This window comes from Leptidea sinapis, chromosome 32, assembly GCF_905404315.1.
Source record: "Leptidea sinapis chromosome 32, ilLepSina1.1, whole genome shotgun sequence".
Classification (NCBI taxonomy): domain Eukaryota; kingdom Metazoa; phylum Arthropoda; class Insecta; order Lepidoptera; family Pieridae; genus Leptidea; species Leptidea sinapis.
Window position 1 is genome coordinate 1313889 of NC_066296.1, and position 19286 is coordinate 1333174.

The window sequence follows — 19286 nt, forward strand, 5'->3', positions numbered from 1 at the left end:
ATTTGAATGATAAAGACAGTTGGAATTAATGTTTCTCAATTTAAAATTTTACATTTATTAAGTTCTACAGTGAATATTTTTTTATAATTTAATTACATACTAGTAGGGGGCCTCCTAGTGTGTAATTTTTTTTCGTTTGCACGAATAACATTAATGTATACCTGAAGGACATAAGCCACGTAGGCGTCTAAGATGTTCCAACCCTGGCAGGCTCGCACAGCTGTATCCAGGAGCGTGCGACTCGCTGTGACCTGCGAAGGTTTCCACAGCGCGTGACACCAAGCCATCAGTAACGCGTTACGGTACTCAGGAGACGTTCTAAGATAAAACATTAATAATACTTTTTTAAGTAACAATTAGACACCGTTAACAAGAAATAACATACAAGACGGGTAGTGGAATCAAGAAAGTGAAAATTTATTAAAGTAGGCATTACTTTGCGGAAATCCATAATTATGCTAATGTTTTAAGTTTTCTTAAGTGTTAATTCCGCCAATATTTGTCTTAGACAATTCGACACGTGTTTCACCTCTACACGAGGCACCCTTAGGACATGTTGACTCACCAAACTCTGGCACCAAACTGGTATCGTGCCAGAATGTCGAATTGCTAAAGACAAATATTGGCGGAATTAACACTTAAGAAAACTTAAATCACATTCAAATATTTTTATTCAAAATCACTTAACTTAACTGTCTAATTTTCTTAACCGCATATGCTGCAGAACTAAGCCTATTCGCCAATCCTACAATATGGAGGACCAAGAAGCGGACCAAGACCGAGAATTTGGAATCAAGAGTTATGCTAAGAAATACAGCAGATTCCATTGGTTTTACCACCTCTCCGTTAAATAAAATTTGCGCGTCTACATTTTTTACTTTTGGCGCGGTATATTTAATATATTTGGTTTTATAACTATTTAACAATAAGTTACTGGCGCTAAACCAGTACACGATGTCAAATAGAGTATTGTTTACTTCGTCATATATAAACTTGGCTTCTTTTCACTTTGAATATAAGTGAAGTGGCATCCGAAAAAAATACCACCTAGTGTTTTTTTATCTATTATTATCTATTTATATAAATAAGGAAGAGGAAGGGTCCAAGAATAGACCCTTGTGGTACCCCCATACCGAGAGGAGTCCCAGTAGATCTCCTGCCATTCACATCGACCGACATTATTTAAATATGAGATCAGAAGTTCGAGCGCAGATCCTCATATACCATAGTGACATATCTTCCTGACCAGCGTTGAATGTTGAACACAATCAAAAGCCTCAGATAAATCACAGAAGATAGCAAGTGCACTCTGTGATTCCTCCCAGGCCTCAAAAATATTCCTGATGAGTTCAACACCTGCATCCGTAGTCGAGCATCCCCTAGTAAAGCCAAATTGGGTTTTTGAAAAAAAAAATTATTGATTTTTTTTATGTATTTTAAAACTTTATTATTAATAATATTGATATTTAATGCAAAAAACTTCAAAAAAATTTTTTTTCAATTAATTATAAACAATTAAAAATTGATGAAATTTAAATAAAAATCACGTGACTATAAACGCGCCATGATTGGTCACCATAGTTGTGACGTCATAATGTTATAGCTATTTAATAACAGTACAGCGTTTACGGCTATTACACGTGTCTAGACAATAATATTAAAAATTTATTGCTAAAATACGAGTTGTTAGTTGGTTTCGATTAGCTATGTGTGATAAAGGATTTATTAAGGCAAAGTCTGATAATATTCCTGATGTTGATATATTTATGATCACCGATTTTTTAAAAAATGACGTTCGGTTTAATTCTGATGAAGTTCGAGGTGCCAAGGCATCAAGGTAAGTTTGTTAAAAAATAATATAATAAATGAAAATATTTAATTATTTATTCTCCATTACATTAAATATAATTATTTATTTCATAAATTGCAGAGCATCGCGTGAGAGTTACGGCGACAAAGCTATAGGTTATGTTCAACTAAGTCGTAAAAATAATATTTGTATTGTGAAAGGACGGGTATGTCCAGAACACCGAGTTCGGAGTAAAGCTTATTCATTTTATTATTATTATTCATATTATTTACTGAACTTTACTTAAATATATAATAATTATTTGATTTATATACTTAGATAAATAATAATTAATAAAAATGGTATTAAGAAATACTTACATCGAAATGATCTTCACAACAAAAAAAAATCGATTTTGTTTGGGGATTATCACGGTGCACTGCTTGAAACCATTTATTTCGACGTTTGTCATCTTGGGGAACATTTAAAAACATTTTATCAGGAGTTGCCTTTGTAGTATTCTTACATAATGGTACAAAACAAGAACGATAACTTTTGAGGTTCGACATTTTTAATATATATTTAAATATTTAATAATGACAACAAAATTAAATAGATCAAAACACTGTATTTATTATTTTTCTATCAACTGCAATGAGTGAAAACTAACATTATGACGTCACACGCGCTCGGGTTTGTTCGGGAGTTGTCGGCGTGTCTTCGGTACTGGATTCAAAATTTTTTTTTTATTTTGAAATAACTTTTGAATTATTGCGAAAAAAAAAATAGTTTTGTTATAAAACTAATATATAATCTTTCCATTTATCACAAAAAAAAATTTTTTTCAAAAACCCAATTGTTCTATTTGAAGTAACTTATAAGTGTTACAGTGAGTAAGCATATGGCTTAAATTTTTTTTTAAATTTTACTAAGGGTCAGCAACACTGAAACAGAGCTATAGTTATTCGGGTCAGAATAAACAAATATTGGTGTAATTCTACTATATTTCAGAAGGTCAGGAAACACGCTACGTTCAATACAGCTATTAAAAACTAGTGGTGGATATGGTGCTATGACGTCAATAACGGAAGTTATTATTTTTACAGATATGCCTCATATATTAGCATTTTTTTTATTTCTAAAGATCTGAGAGTTTGAATTATTTATGCTGGGCTAACAACACTGAATTTAAAATTTTGCTTACATTTTTTAACATTTTCCAAAAGAAGTGACTGAGCAACACTGGTGGAGGAGACAAGAGTGCTTGAGATTGAAACTGGAATGTCAGAAAAAAAAGCAGAAGCTACTTCCTGCTCATAGTGGATGTTAGTATTGTTTATTATTAGATTATAAGAACATTTTTCAAATCACTAATTAAACTATAACACTGCTCAATAGAAGCAGTATTAATTGAATTATTACTTTTCTCTCGGCTCTCTCTTTTCTCTTGACTGTGTTATATAATAAATAAAGAGATAGCGATTTTGCTTTCTATCTTTTATAAAAATTAGATAGGTGTAACCTATCAAATGTCAACATTTTACATTTATGATTTATTACATTATTAATATCAATTATGTGTATGTTACTACATGGTAAATTACCATTATATGTCACGTACTTTGAATGAGACAATAGGGTAAGAAAAAGGTTCTTAACAGACGAACAACGAAGTAACCCCATGCGGGTTATGTCTTCTTTTCGAGGTACTGGATCCTAAGGGCGTTAATTTACAATTGAAACCTTACTTGTCATCTGTGACGTGCTGCAGTACAAGCGGCTGAAGCAAGTCGACGCCACTAGCGGAGCCGCGACCGAGCACACGCTGCATCACGCTGGGACCCGAGTTTAGTATCACTGTTATTATTTCTGAGAACCTGTGTGCACAATATTGTAAAATTTATGCCAGATTCGATCAAACACGAGGATAACTATATGTATGGAGGTAATAACCTCCATATAGTTACCTCTCCATAGAGTATAATAATACTCCTTGAATTAATCCCTTGGATATTTGGATAATAGAGAGAAATTTCAAATGTTGACAGCTTGTTTATTTTAATCCGTCTTCTATATGACAAGTGACATCTCCGCTTTTACAACTGCTATTCTCAATTTAACCATTTATACCGCCAAAATAGTCCGTCTAAATATTTACTCCCGTATAGTTTATAGTAAACTTAGTAATAAACTGGAGTAAAAACTTAGTCCCGTTTGATCAAATCCGGCCTCAATCACTCACTGACTGGTAAGAACTAATTTTTTGGGTCAAGTTACTTAAATTGATCATACCAGTTGAAAAGTTTTTGACTGTGTTTAAATTAATCCGAGAATGCTTTAAAATTAATACTAACAGATATAATAAAAATATATTTTCTAAGTGTTAAGATAGAAAAACTTGAAACCTTGCCAAAAGAGCGTAGTAAAAGATAATTTGGAAGAGTTTTTTGTGCAGTTTCTTCTGCTAGTAATCTAATTAAATTGGCTTTACTAGTTAACGTAGATATTTATTTTGTCTCCAGTGGATAGTATGCCATGCAGCCTGGGTACAACATACCTGGGTGTCAGCGATATGGACTCCGGCGAGTGTGCCATGACTTTCATGAGGAGACCGAGGCAGTGGGTGGCCTCCACCGGGCGAGTGGCAGCCAGTCGGTGGACTGCATCAGCACCCACTCCGCACACCTTTTATACAATCAAAAAAAATTACACTACATGGTTTGATCCAGCCTAGAGAACTCTTTAAAAAGCAATTCGCTCGATTGTGCGAAACGTGCAGGCATTGATAACGGCTACATTTTGTAAAAAATGGAGATAGCCGAAATCCATTACGTTTAAGCATCTGATTGCTTTCAAACTTGTCTGGATTATACTTCGTCGCCAATCGGAATACTGTAATTACAACTATGTCAAAGTTATATTTTTACTTAGACAGTCCCGCCACTTATTATGAAGTATTTCCATCCTGTTTGGTTTGGTGTTTTGCATGAAACTATGAATCTTTTATTCAGGCCTTACAACTGCACATATTATACTACATGTCAAAAATGTCTACGTTAAGTTGGCACCAATTCGAGAACAATTAAAGAAAAGTATGCCACCTTATTACTAAGTTGTATTTACTTTTTCAACAACTACGAAATTTGAGTTCGTTTGTATTCAAATTCAAATATTTTTATTCAAAATATGATGTGACATCACTTATTGAAAGTCAAAAAACTACCACCCATTCCAAAATGAATGCCTCAGGCCTGAGAAGAATGGGAGCAACAAACTCAGCGGGCTTTTTTTTTCATCATATGTTTTACAATTAAAGTAACATTGTACAATAAAACTTATTATTTAATAGCCTAAGGGCGGTCGCTCCATTCCAAATCTGTGGTATCATTAAGAAAGTCATTTATGTTATAGTAACCTTTACCACACAAACGTCTTTTAACAATTTTTTTGAATAACGTAATACTTTTGTTTTGAACATTTTCTGGGATCCAGTTGTAAAAGCATATACATCGCCCCACAAAAGACTTGCTAACTCGACTTAGCCGAGTAGTAGGCATTATAAACGTATGTCTGTTCCTATGGTTAACATTATGGTTATGACAGTTTCTTGCAAATTCACTTATGTGCCTATGAACATACATAACATTATCAAGAATATATTGAGAAGCAACAGTCAAGATGTTAATTTCTTTGAATTTTTCTCTCAATGATTCCTTAGGGCCTAGGTCATAAATAGCGCGAATAGCCCTCTTCTGCAACACAAATATTGTATTAATGTCGGTAGCGCTGCCCCACAGCAATATACAATAGGACATAATACTATGGAAGTAACTAAAGTATACAAGTCGCGCCGTATCTATGTCAGTTAATTGTCTAATCTTTTTAACCGCGTATGCTGCAGAACTAAGTCTGTTCGCCAATCCATCAATATAGGGGCCCCATTTTAATTTGGAATTCAGAGTAATGCCAAGAAATTTAGCAGATTCCACCGGTTTTATCACCTCTCCGTTTAACAAAACACTTGCATCAACATTTTTGACATTTGGTACGGTAAATTTTATATATTTCGTTTTTTTGCTATTTAACAATAGTCTATTAGCGCTAAACCAGTACACGATGTCAGATAGAATATCGTTCACTTCGTCATACATTGCTTGGTTTCTTTTCACTTTGAAAATCAGTGAAGTGTCGTCCGCAAACAATACTACCTTATGTTTTTTCTCTATAATATTAGGAAGATCATTTATATAGATAAGGAAGAGGAACGGTTCGGACCGTTCCGAATAGACCCTTGTGGTACCCCCATATTGAGAGGAATCCCAGGAGATCTCCTACCATTCACGTCCTTCTGAATTCTATTGTTTAGATATGAAATCAGAAGATCGAGCGCAGCTCCCTTTATGCCATAGTGACATAGCTTCCTGACCAGCGTTGAATGTTGAACACAATCAAAAGCCTTAGATAAATCACAGAAGATGCCAAGTGCATTCTGCGATTCCTCTCAGGCATCAAAAATATTATTGATAAGCTCAACACCTGCATCCGTTGTTGAACGTCCCCTAGTAAAGCCAAATTGTTTCAAATGAAGTAACTTATGAGAGTTAAAGTAAGTAAGCATTTGGATTAAAATTATTTTTTCAAAAATTTTACTAAGGGTCGGCAAAACCGACGAAGGACGATAGTTAATCGGGTCAGAACAGCATCCCGACTTAAATATTGGTGTAATTTTACTATGTTTCAGTAGGTCAGGAAACACGCCATGATTAATACAATTATATTATTATATATAATATATATATATAATAATTATTGACTATTGCAAGATATGGTGCTATGACATCAATTATTGAACTTATTATTTTAACAGAAATGCCCCATATATCAGCTGTTTTTTTCATGTCTAGAGATTTAAAAGTTTTAATTATTTCTCCAGGGCTAACAAAACTAAAATTGAAACTTTGTTGACATTCTATAACATTTTCTAGAAGAAGTGACTCAGCAACTCTGGTGGAGGAGACAAGAGTGTTTGTGATAGAAACTGGAATCTCAGAAAAAAAAATCTCAAAAGCAGTAGCAACTTCCTGCTGAACTTGAATTAATGTATTGTTTATTGATAGATTGTATTCAATGTTGCGGTCTTTCAATCTTCCAGATTCCCAGTTACTAACATTCGAAGTCATCTTTATTTTATTTGGTGCATTTTTAATTATTTGTCTGATATGCCTATGCATATGCAAAGTCTATACTTTGCAATAGAACAAACACTTTAAAATAATTTAGAGTATTTTTAACATACTCGAGAAAAGATGCACCATGATTATACCATGATCTCTCACTATATAGTTTATATAGCCTTTGTCTGCTCCTATGAATACCAGCTGTTGAACAATCATTAAATGACAGGAGACCACCTGATTTGACTGTCTTAGAAGTAAATATAGAAGTTAACTCTGTTTTAATTATTTTAAATAACATAATTATATTTGAATAAATCCTAATCATAAGTTTAACTGACACATTGCCTCTATATTTGTCCATTCGCTTATTATACACAGGAACAAACGTAAACTTTTTAATTTTAGTACATTTATTGACCTCAATATTAAAAGAGGCTAACTGACCAAAGTGGTTTGAACTCAGTTAGTTAATTAGTGCCTGAGAAATGGGTTTATAATTGGTAAATATGTTATCAATACAGCTTTTGGAAGTGCCAGTTACTCTAGCAGGCTTTAAGAAAATATTGGTTAAATCATATTCAATAATTTTCAATAAAGATCTGAATCTAATACTAGTCGTGAATTTTTCTAATAAATTAATATTAAAATCACAGTGACATATCATGATATACTTCTTAGACTCAGATAATTTTAATAAAACCTCCTCCAATACACTTACAAATAATTCATATACTGCATCTGGGGGTCTGTATATACTAACAACAATGGCGCGCTCAAGCTCTGCACAGGCTATTTAAATTGTACATTTAACAGGGCATTATTATTAAGGTAGCCACAGAATGACTGTGACACTGTTGTCGTTTTATCACTGAGTCTAACAGGGTTGTCAATAATTACAAGTGAATAATTTAGTAATAATATTATATTTTGAAATTCAGTTGAATTTGCTAGCAATTTATTCTGTAAGTTATTTATTTATAAAAGTGAAAATAGCGTTAATCGGAGACAACATACAAAATATATTTTTAAGTATCAACAGTACTCACCAAGGGCACACTATGCCCCCACTCGGTGGCGATGACCGCGAGCATGCTTCCTATCAGGGTGTCAGCGCAGGCGCCCGGCCCCGCCCACGCGCCGTGCACGGAGAGCGCGCGGAGCACGGCCCACGCCCACTCCGGACACGAGCCCCCGCCCACGTGCTGCACCACCCACTGGCCGATGTAGCGCTGGCTCTCCAGGCATACCCCCCTGACAAAATGACACGTTACAGTTAATATACAACATATTAAATATATTTATCTACACCCATGCTTTAAATCCTCTATTAAAGATTCTGAAACAGTTAGCTTATTGCCAACATTAAAACACCCAATGTTCTAATAACCATGATATCATCCAAAAGAGTGTTGTAATGTTGTACTGAATTTCATAACAACACTCCTATATTTTTTTTTATTCCTTCATGCGCAAAAAGTTTCAACAGACAGCCACATTCTTATTGCTCGATGCGTGGTATCTGTATGAATTTCAAAAAACGAACATTTTCGTTTACGCGCGCTCCACACTCCCAGAACGTCGCACGCCGTAAAAAAAAGTAGGTTATTCAAATCCTCGCCATTTTTCTTTAATGTTTTTATTGTTTTGTTTACAAAAAATGAGCGATTCATTTTAAACGCTGCAAAAGAACATTATATTCGAGTGAATTTTAATTATTGCACTATACAAAATGTAATTTACTACTAAAATAAATAATTGTTTCATTAATACTTAGTTTATTTGTATATAATCAGTAACGAATAATATTAGGTAAGTAAGCTAACTGTTCCAGAATCTTTTAGAGGATTCATATTATGGGTGTAGATAAAGTCTTGTATGCAACTGTTAATAATTAGGTATTAAAACACTCATGTGATACTATTATCATAATAAACCCACATTCGTGTTTTAATACCCCTTATTACACAACAGTTGCATAAATAACTATTTCGTCCAAGCCTCGTCTGTGATATATCTGGGTCGTTAGTATGATAAAACTTGTAAACGTCGACAGCGTGACATATTGACGCGGCACAGCTATATATATCTTATATTTTTAATCGAGCAATATATAATCTTAATCTCGGAAAATCCAAAGATTTTCATAGAATTCAGTATACAGGGAATTTCGGGAGCGATAACTCAATCTACCTAGGTTTTAATTTAAATGTAGTTTTATTCGTGTTTTAATAAGAAACAGCAATAACATTAAAATACAAAGGTAAATTTCGCCACTATATACGAGACTATAATAGCTCAGATGGGTGACATTGGGTGATCCGGAAACCAGAAGACCCCAGTTCGAATCCAGATGTCCTATTAGATTTTTTTTTATTCAAGTTTTGTACATTTTTAAAAATCCAAGCAAGTCGCGGTCGTCTGGATATATATTTTAACTATACAGTGCTTGAGGGCGAAAAGCCGATCTAACTGGGTTTATATATTATTGAAATAATATTTTGCATATCTCTATGATAATCACGAAAGGGAACTATCTCAGTGTTAGCAGCTGGCGTGGCGCCAATATGACTCTTAATTCATTATTAGAAAGAAAACAATTCAAAAAATAACTGTTTCCTATTATTTTTCAATGCGATGGATGGGCTTCAAAATGGAAATCAGAGTTCCATCACCGACTCCCATTAACTCACGTGGGCGGCGTGAAGTCCAAACTGAAGAGCAAGTGTTGGATCAGTTGCGGACAGCGATGCGCCCAGTCGTCCAACACAGCGCCCAGGTGGACGGGCGCGGGCCGCCACTCGACCAGTGAGAGATGTTTCAACAAATCCGATTCTATTGGCTCCTCTGAAACAGAAGACAATTTTCTAGTTACATGAGTCTATGTATAGTCTAAAAATTCCGCACTATCATATAATATGTATAAAACCATGTATGTTTTAAATATATTGGTAACACAAACATATGTCTGCACGGCAGCCATTTAGGAATGCGCCATCTTGATTTTTAACCGACTTAAAAAAGGAGAAGGTTCTCAATTCGATCGGTATTTTTTTTTATGTATGTACACCGATTACTCGGAGATTTATGATTTACGTAATTCTTTGGTCCCATAAAAAATTATATAGTTTGGCCCAGTATTTTCATTTTATGAAAATTATTGTCTATCTGGATGATATAATTGTTTTTTGTGTATGGCTTTTTTAGGAGTTTTCATTCAGGTTGATGATATATTATTATTATTAACTGACACTAAAAAGTATTTTTTTAATTATCATCGGTTTTTTTAATTATTATAGCGGTACTAATAATACACACAGCAACAAAAATACAGCTGTCTAACTATTGCAGAATATGAGATACAGCCCGCTGACAGAGAACTGAGTCTTAGGAATACAGTTCTCGTTTTTTTATGGAAAAGGAGGACAAACGAGAGTAAGTTTAAGTAACAAGTAAGTGATCACCGCAACCCACATCCTCTTGCATCACCACAGGAATCACAGGAGCGTTACCGTCTTTTAAGTCGTCTTTTATAACACTAGAAATAAGGGATTGCTTATAACTAATTCTAGTAGGCTTCATAAGATACATAATAGCTTTAAGGGTAAATGTATACACTTCTATAATAAAGTCCCAGCCACTGTTTAGGCATTATCTATAAAAAAAATTAAATGTTTTGTAAAAAAATGGCTCTGTCGTAAATCCTATTACTCCACTGCTGAATATCTAAATGATCGGACAGCCTGGGACTAGACTATGATTTCTTTATAGCGATAGAAATGACTGTACAATATTGTATATTTTTATTGAAAAGAGCGCAAAAAAGAATGCTGGGAGAGTTTCTTGCGCCGCTTCTTCTCTCTCAGAGCGCCATTTGTTTCCGAAGCGGTAGTAGTATCTAGTAGTTATTAGAAATGACATCAAAAAGAATTCTAAAGGAGTCAACTTTGAGAAAATAAATGCCTTTTATGCCTTTTTAAGGAAGTTGTACGCGTTTTTTTTATGGTACCCGAAAACACTGCACAAGGAAGCTCATTCCACAGCTTTGTAGTACGTGGAAGAAAGATCTTTGAAAAGCGCACTGTGGAGGAACGCCACTGCGATAGAAGACACACAATGAAGCGACGTCTCTATGCAACGCCAGGTGATCGAGCAGTTCATAGAGCACTGGGTCCCCAACAATTCGGACAACTTTGCGCTGCACGCGGTCAAATAGTTCGAGCTGATATTGGAGTGCTCCAAACCAGAGATTGGTTTGTTATCCTTCGGGTACGAAACTCTATTAATGTATTGTGTGCTAAATAAAATAACCGAGTATTAAACGGTGGTCTCGTTGCCATATAGCAACGGCAGCAAACTAGAGGTTAACGTACCTTGAGTGATATTGGCTACGATATGCAGAGCGGTGGGGTACAGGTGACAGTGGACGGCCAGAACGTGGGGTACTACGTCGCGCGCTGCCGACTCACAGGCGCACGTGGCGCTCGCCTTGCGACGTAAACCGACCTGATAAACATTTCATTAATAAAATATAATAGCATAAAATGTATCATCAAAATTTAATTATAAAAGTCCTGACATACTTTGTAGCGAATTCCTTTTTTACCAACTCTACAAGCTATCTTAACTATACATAATATACCTCTGGTATTGCAGATGTCGGCTAGGGTATACTTTCCATCACTAAGCCACTGCCCGTTTGCCTCCTCTAATACAAAACAACCCAAATCTTTTCAAAATATGTCCAGCTGTTTCGGAGATTAGCCGGAACAAACACACAGACGTACAGGTAAAAAAAATCAATAAAATTGTTTTCCCGTATAAGTATTACTATTCACAATCATTAAGTAACATATTGTAATTAACGAATTACAAACAGGCGTATTTAGCTCGGATCGGGCTCTACTTGGTATGTCGATTTAAAATTACTTACATTCAGTAACCTATCCAAGACGACCGCAGCTAGCTTCATATCCGCCCCTCTGTCCGCACACACTCGGGCGGCCAATCGCAAGCGCGCCGCACACGACAGCCCCGACACGTGCTCCGCCCATCGAGCGTCTACAACGCCAGTACCCTTCTCTGTTTAACGTAACAAATGTTTATTATCGTTATCTGCCCTGTGCTTCGCCGGGGCGTAAAATGAATAGGGTAGTCCCAGGCCCAAGGGTGTCGTAAGAGGCGACTACGGGCTTATTGAAAGTGGGAGAGTCACGCTACCGTCTTTGCTGCTATGTTTCCCATAAGTTAGTGTCGAGGACCGGAGGCCATTCCCCCACCCCCTATTCCCCCGAACAAAACATGAGAGCGGTATTTAAACAGAAATTACTCCTGGAGGGTACCGGCTCTTGTAGAGCCGGAGAATCCCTCCCCGAGTACCCGCGCTCGGGCTGCCCCTGGTATTCTGGGGAGGGTACAGTACCGCGTATGTCACAGGACAAACAGGGCAGCAACACCACGGCACCCCGCTCCACATAATGTGGACTTTTGTAACATCCGGGGAATTGACTCCAACTTAAACGCCGTCCACCACCACCTTGAGACGCCGCAGCCGGTCTTGTGTTTCCTTACGGAGACGCAGATATCTCGGACCTAGCGATACGTCATATTTAACGTACCCCGGGTACGAAATTGACCACAATTTTTTGCCTCATGCCGGGGTATGTGTGTACGTTAGGGAGAATATCTGCTGTCGCCGTCTCTGGCTCCGAGGTAGATTTAGAGGACCGCGTCCGGATCTATGCATGTGTTTACAGGTCCCATAGTGGTAACGCAAAAACCGATTATCTTATGGGCTGCGTTCAAGCGATAATTGACGACGTGCTTGCACAGATCCCCTCCGCTGAAATCGTAGTCTTGGATGATTTCAACGGGCACAATGGCGAAAGGCTTAGATCACGTACCATAGACTATGCAGGGCGATCTGTGCACAGTTTTGCATTGGCCATTGGTCTGTCCCAATTGGTTGAGTCGCCTTCGCGACTCCCGGATATGGATGGCCACATGCCGTCCTTATTATATCTCCTGCAGACTACACATCCCGATAGTTACCAGGTCCCTGTCGACGCCCCTCTCGGAACGTCCGACCATTGCCTGGTCAGGAGTGCAGTTGCAGACCACCAGCGACCCGCCGCGTTTGGCACTACAAGTCAGCAGATTGGGATAGGATGCTTTTTTGCATCCTACCCTTGGGGCAAGGTTTGTTTCCCTTCAGATGATCCTAGTGCCTGCGCCGTTGCAGTAGCAGATTTGATACGGCAGGGCATGGATATTTTTATAACAAGCTCTGTAGTACCGAGCGGTGGCAGATCACAGCCCTGGTTCGATGCGTCAGTTAAAGCAGCATCTGACTGGAAAAAAACAGGCGTATCGAACTTGGGTTGCAGCGCTGGGCACAAAGGATCCGAACTGCAAAGTTCTTAAGAGGAAATATAACCATGCCAGATTTTTTAAGCGGCAAATCACCTGTGCGAAGTTAAAGCACGTCGTCAAAATCGGCGAGCAGCTTTCCTGTTACCCGACCGGAACACGCAAGTTCTGGTCGTTGTCAAAAGCTGCTCTTGGTAACTACAACCAGCCTTCCATGCCGCCGTTGCACATGAGGAATGACCCATACGGCAAAAGAGAAAGCCGATCTCCTGTGCGCTCTTTTCGCCTCCAACTCGACTCTTGACGACAACGGAAAACGCCGCCGACCATCACGCGGTGTCAGAGCTCTATGCCTGAAGTACAGTTCAGATAGAAAACTGTGAGCTCTGTTTTCGTTGGACGTCAGGAAGTCAAGCCGGCCGGATGGCATTTCTCCAATCGTGCTTAGAACATGTGCCCCTGAGTTGACGCCGGTGCTAACGCGTTTATTCCGGCACTCTTATTCCCAACACACTACGTCTTGACTCATGGAAGTCAGCCGTTGTCCATCCGATCCAAAAAAAGGAGACAGTTCGGATCCGGCAAACTACATACCTATTGCTATTATCTCCCTGCTCTCCAAAATCATGGAGAGCATAATTAGCCGCCAGCTTTTAGTATACCTAGAGGGTCACCAGTTGATCAACGACCGACAATACGGCTTTCGCCATGGTCGGTCGACAGGTGATCTTCTGGTATACCTAACACATAGATGGGTGGCGGCTATTGAAAGCAAGGGGGAAGGCCTGGCAGTTAGCCTGGATATAGCTAAGGCCTTTGATCGTGTATGGCACAAGGCACTCCTCTCAAAACTTCCATCATTTGGGCTTCCCGAGAGCTTATGCAAGTGGACCTCCAGCTTCTTCACTGGGCGCAGCATACAAGTCGTTGTTTTTGCTAAAATCCCAAGCCCGTGAACGCTGAAGTGCCCCAAGGCTGTGTGCTATCTCTCACGCTGTTATTTCAATGAATGTTGGACACCTCCAACATACATTGCTATGCAGACGACAGCACTGGTGATGCCGTATACACGGGCCATGCAGGTCTCTCTCGGGAAAACCTCGACCAGTGCCGGGAGAAATTTGTGTCTTCTATCGAGTCCTCTCTCGAGAAGGTCGCGGAATGGGGTAAATTGAACTCTGTCCAATTCAACCCCCAGAAGACTCAATTTAGCGTGTTTACCACTAAAAAAACCCCATTTGCCGTATCACCGCTCTTCGACAACACTTCCTTTAAAGCCTCGCCTAGTATCGGAATACTGGGTCTCGAAATCGCGAGCGATTGCAAATTCCGTGGCCATCTGGAGAGCAAAGCCAAATTGGCTTTTAAGAAGCTGGGCGCCATCAATAGAGCACGGCAATACTTCAAGCCGGCCTACATTATAGCGCTCTACAAAGCACAGGTCCGGCCACACATGGAGTATTGCTGTCATCTCTGGTCAGGCGCACCCCAGTATCAGCTCGATCCATTTGACCGCGTGCAACGCAGAGCAGCTCGAATTGTGGGGAAACGGCTCTGTGAACGGCTGGATCACTTGGCGTTGTGTAGAGACGTCGCTTCATTGTGTGTCATGGCTTCATCCCCACCATCTGGATGTGTGGCGGTCCTCCACAGTGCGGTTTTCTAGGAGCTTTCTTCCACGTACTACAAAGCTGTGGAATGAGCTTCCTTGTGCGGTGTTTAACGGGACGATACGACATGGGTACGTTCAAAAAAAGCGCGTACACCTTCCTTAAAGGCCGGCAACGCTCTTGTGATTCGTCTGGTGTTGCAAGAGAATGTGGGCGGCGGTGATCACTTAACACCAGGTGACCCGTACGCTCGTTTGTCCTCCTATTCCATAAAAAAAACTTGAATATTAGATTATGGGTACCACAACGGCGCGTAACGTGTAAGCATTATTGTGTTTCGGTCTGAAGGGCGCCATAACTAGTGGAATCACTGGGCAAATGAGACTTCACAACTTATGTATTAAGGTGACAAGGTGATATTTTTATTGACATTGTAATGGACAAAGCGTATCAATAAAAAAACATAAAAAAAAGCAAAGCATATTAAAGGTCATTGCAATCCAAAATTATTTTATAAAGTTTCTAAAGACGCTGAAACAATCTAATTTAAAGTTATTATTATTATAATCATTTAGAATTTGTACAGTTCTAAGTAAATAGTATTTTATTAATATTAAACCTTTATGCGTAAGATGTGTATTAAATTTAATTTTTATTAAGTTATTTTTACTTTTCAGTTTTTGAAATTGTTTTTTAACGTAGTTTTTTTATTAATCAATTGTTATTTGGTTATTCACACAATAAAAAACAATTGAATACCGAGGACGCACTGCCATTCCTCGCTCTATTTATACTATTTATTTCGTTGGAGTCAAAACCATGCCCTTCCGGCGCAGACTTGAAAATCCTCGCTCCTGATGGGACGGAGCAACAGTATCCATAGACGACACGATTGGCCTCAAACCGAAAACACGGAAGTCAATATCCTGGTTCACCAACAATTGTTTGGATAAAAATGTTTTATAGGCATGTTGATTATCGTACCATGCAACTGTTCTAAGAGTGCCGAACAGTACTCGTTGGCCGAGTGTTCGCTGAGCAACGAAGCCGGTAGCAGGTCGCCATGTTCACCCACCACAGCCAGGCCGCTTACGAAGATAGCCTCCAACTCAGACTCTATCTTAGCCGATAGCATCTCGCTGTACGAAACTCTGCAAATTTTCAAATGCATGTTCTAGAATATACTAATGTATGAGTGTGTGTTGTTTTTTTTTATTATTTCTAGGAGTTAAATAGCATGTGATGTAGTTCGTCAGCCTGTCTTCAAATACTTGTGTACTTGTGTTGGTGTTTGATTTAAAAAGTTTTTGACTCGTGCGAAATTCTAGTATGGAACATTTTTTTATGATTTTTTGATGTCTGACACTTTTCTGAAAAACCAAAATGTTCGAATTCTCAATCTTTTACATGACCCGCACGTTCGTCGGTATTCCATTTGAAACCTGTCCGAATTTCCATGAACTTCGCGTAGCTAAGGTTGCTACCTAACCAGAATAAAATAATTTATAAATTACAATGGGGCCTTCATATTGAAGGATTGGCGAACAGACTTAGTTCTGCAGCATACGCGGTTATCTCCTGTGTGTATCCTCGAGCCCTATTCATTTTAAAAGGCGTAGGAACCTCAGAGGGTCCAGGCAGGGCACGTCCTCTGCTTTAAGTGAAGGTATTTTAAGACAGCCCAGCCTGATTCTGGCAATGGCTTCGCATTCAGAAGGATGGGACCCCATACAAATGTGTATGGGGTACCTTCAGATGCTTCGCAGCAGAATCTGCGCAGGTTTGATTCACTGAGAGCCATTCTTAATACTTATATTCTCACTTTGAGTGGTCGTGCAGCGCGGCCAGGGCACGCAGCGTATTGGCCGCCAGCCCGCGCAGGCTGCGGCGGAGCGTCGAGTACGAGGGGTGCGAGTGAACCGCGCGGGACACCACGTGGAGCAGCGCGCGGACCCCGCAGCACGCCTTGAGCACGCCGTGCCCGCCGCTGTGGTCACCCCACGACCGTTCACTGCCCTCCGATATATCCTGATACATACAACTGCATTCACGAGGTCTACTACCAAAATCGATAGCCGCACTTTCGGTCCGAAACGAAAGCACGACGAACTTCAAATTAAATCCTATTATTACCAAAGTACTTCGGGTCCAAATCCCGCGGATTCGTTTCGGAACCGTAGACATATTCATAAAAAGTGAAGTAGTTACGATCTTAATAATGTCAAACAACGCAAAAGTAAATGTCAAGTGAATTTGGGAATAAGGTAAACGAAAGACAAAATGTCTAATCGCGAACTTCGTATCGGTCTTTAGATCCGAAACACTTTCGTAATAGCAAAATGTACGATGCGTCAATCGATTTCGTAATAGGGCTCCAGATTCGTTCCTTATAAGTGCCTACCAGTAGGAGGCTCCGTTGCACAGGATGCCGGCTAGATTATGGATACCAAAACGTCGTCTATTTCTGCCGTGAAGCTCTAATGTATAATTATTATTGTGATTCGGTCAGAAGGGCGCCGTAGCTACTAAAATTACTGGGCAAATGAGACTTAACATCTTATGTCTCTCGTAAACGAACGCAATAATAATAGTGCGACTCAAAATTTTTGGATTTTTCAAGAATCGTGAGTGGCACTGCATTGGAAATGGGCAGGGCGTATCAATTACCATCAGCTGAACGTCTTGGTCGTCTCATTCCTTATTGGCAGAAAATAAAATATTAATAGAGAGCAACAACTTGGCATGGCAACTTAATCAATATCCCTGTAAATACACTGGTCTGGAATACAGAATATGGCTGTTACAAAAGTATTTAAAGTCAATAAAAAAGTCAACCTTGTTGTCGCCTATTTAAGTTTAGTTTCGATTAGAGTGCGTAATGAACATACGACCTGTTGAACCGCGATCCTGGGTGAGAGCTCGTTCAATTACTGTGCGGTGAGGTTGTAGACACACAAACCGCACCCAAAGAGGATGTAAATACTACGTAATAAGAGCCGGGACTGCTTTTGTAAAAATAGAAATTTAATTTACTATGAAACGTGCAGTCATTTTACTTATGTTTGAAATAGTAATAAAAATATTATTGGGATGAAATATATTCACGCTAAGTTTGAAAGCGTACAGTTGCTTAAAACGTAGTGGATTTCGACTATCTCCGTTTTTTTCAAGATTATAGCCGTCATCTGTCAATCTACGTTTGACTGCACGTTTCATACAATCGATTAAATCTCTTATTTCTAAGAGAGTTTCGCTAGGTTACCTGCACCTCTGGAGATACGTTCCCGAATCTTGCTATGTCTTTTCGCTAAAATCAGTCAATATGCGAATCGCTTAGCTCTAGTTAGCAATGTGAGACATTTTGTAGTGTGGCCTTATCGTAACCGCTACACTAAACATACATATGTAAGTGCTACAATACTCACATCGCCTGCGAACAGCGCCAGCTTAGCCACTAAATCGCTGAGAGGCAGAGCATCCAGCAGGCAGAGCAGGTCTCTCTCGCGCAGCCTTCCCTCCCCCACCGCACATCCGACACCTGTCACGTCTACCTCTTCCCACGTCTCCAATTCTGTCGATAAAATTCGGATCAGTTCTGACGTGGAAATTTAATTTTTGGTTAAAGATTTACTAAAGCGGTTCTAAGCGTACTTTGAAAGCAACATCATTTACAATGAGTCCTTTACAAGTATGGCATAGTTATAATAACATATTATTTTGGCATATTAATCTCGGCAACATTGTCTGCACATAAGGTAGCCGTGTATTACGTGGTTTTAACTTTTATGTTTATTTTATTATTTATTTATTTACTGATAATCCAACAGCTTTATTATTTATTACAATAGAATTACAAATAATTTTACAAATATTCCAATTTAGAATTAAGAATAATAATTACAGAACTTAATAGGAATACATCTGTTATTTTATGATAGTATTATTACATACGTTAATCATAATAGTATTTAAGAGGTAGGTGTGTGTGTATGTGTGTAAGTGTAGGCGAGTGAGGGTGTGGGTGATTGAGTGTTTTCGAGTTTATGTTATACAATTTTATTTTCGTGTGAATTAAGATTTGAGATTTGGTGTAAAAAGCGTTGCTTAGACATCGCAAAAATGTCAGTACCTGCATGCTCATTATTAACTTATGTATGTTATACGTTTTAAAATACTATTGTGGGCATAATTTGTAGTTACTTGGGGGAAAAACCATTAGGGTCAAGCTATGTCATGCAACACGAAAATCGTTATTTTATGCAATAAATACCAGAGACGAGAAAGTCTATCAAATAACAAGACCCATTTACGTAATACACGGCCTATTGCAAACGGTAGCCTGCA

General features: G+C 38.6%; 1 protein-coding gene across 1 annotated transcript in view; it reads right to left on the reverse strand.

Moving 5' to 3' along the window:
- Window positions 1-19286, reverse strand: part of LOC126974338 (uncharacterized) — a 70440-nt gene that overhangs the window by 44672 nt on the left and 6482 nt on the right. Inside the window, exons 6-15 of the mRNA XM_050821794.1 lie at window positions 18368-18513; window positions 16765-16970; window positions 15927-16093; window positions 11897-12045; window positions 11337-11469; window positions 9657-9810; window positions 8013-8217; window positions 4347-4474; window positions 3538-3666; window positions 162-318 (exon numbers count right to left, since the gene is read on the reverse strand). Of these exons, the coding sequence (XP_050677751.1) occupies window positions 162-318; window positions 3538-3666; window positions 4347-4474; window positions 8013-8217; window positions 9657-9810; window positions 11337-11469; window positions 11897-12045; window positions 15927-16093; window positions 16765-16970; window positions 18368-18513 (1574 nt within the window). The remainder of the gene's footprint in view (window positions 1-161; window positions 319-3537; window positions 3667-4346; window positions 4475-8012; window positions 8218-9656; window positions 9811-11336; window positions 11470-11896; window positions 12046-15926; window positions 16094-16764; window positions 16971-18367; window positions 18514-19286) is intronic.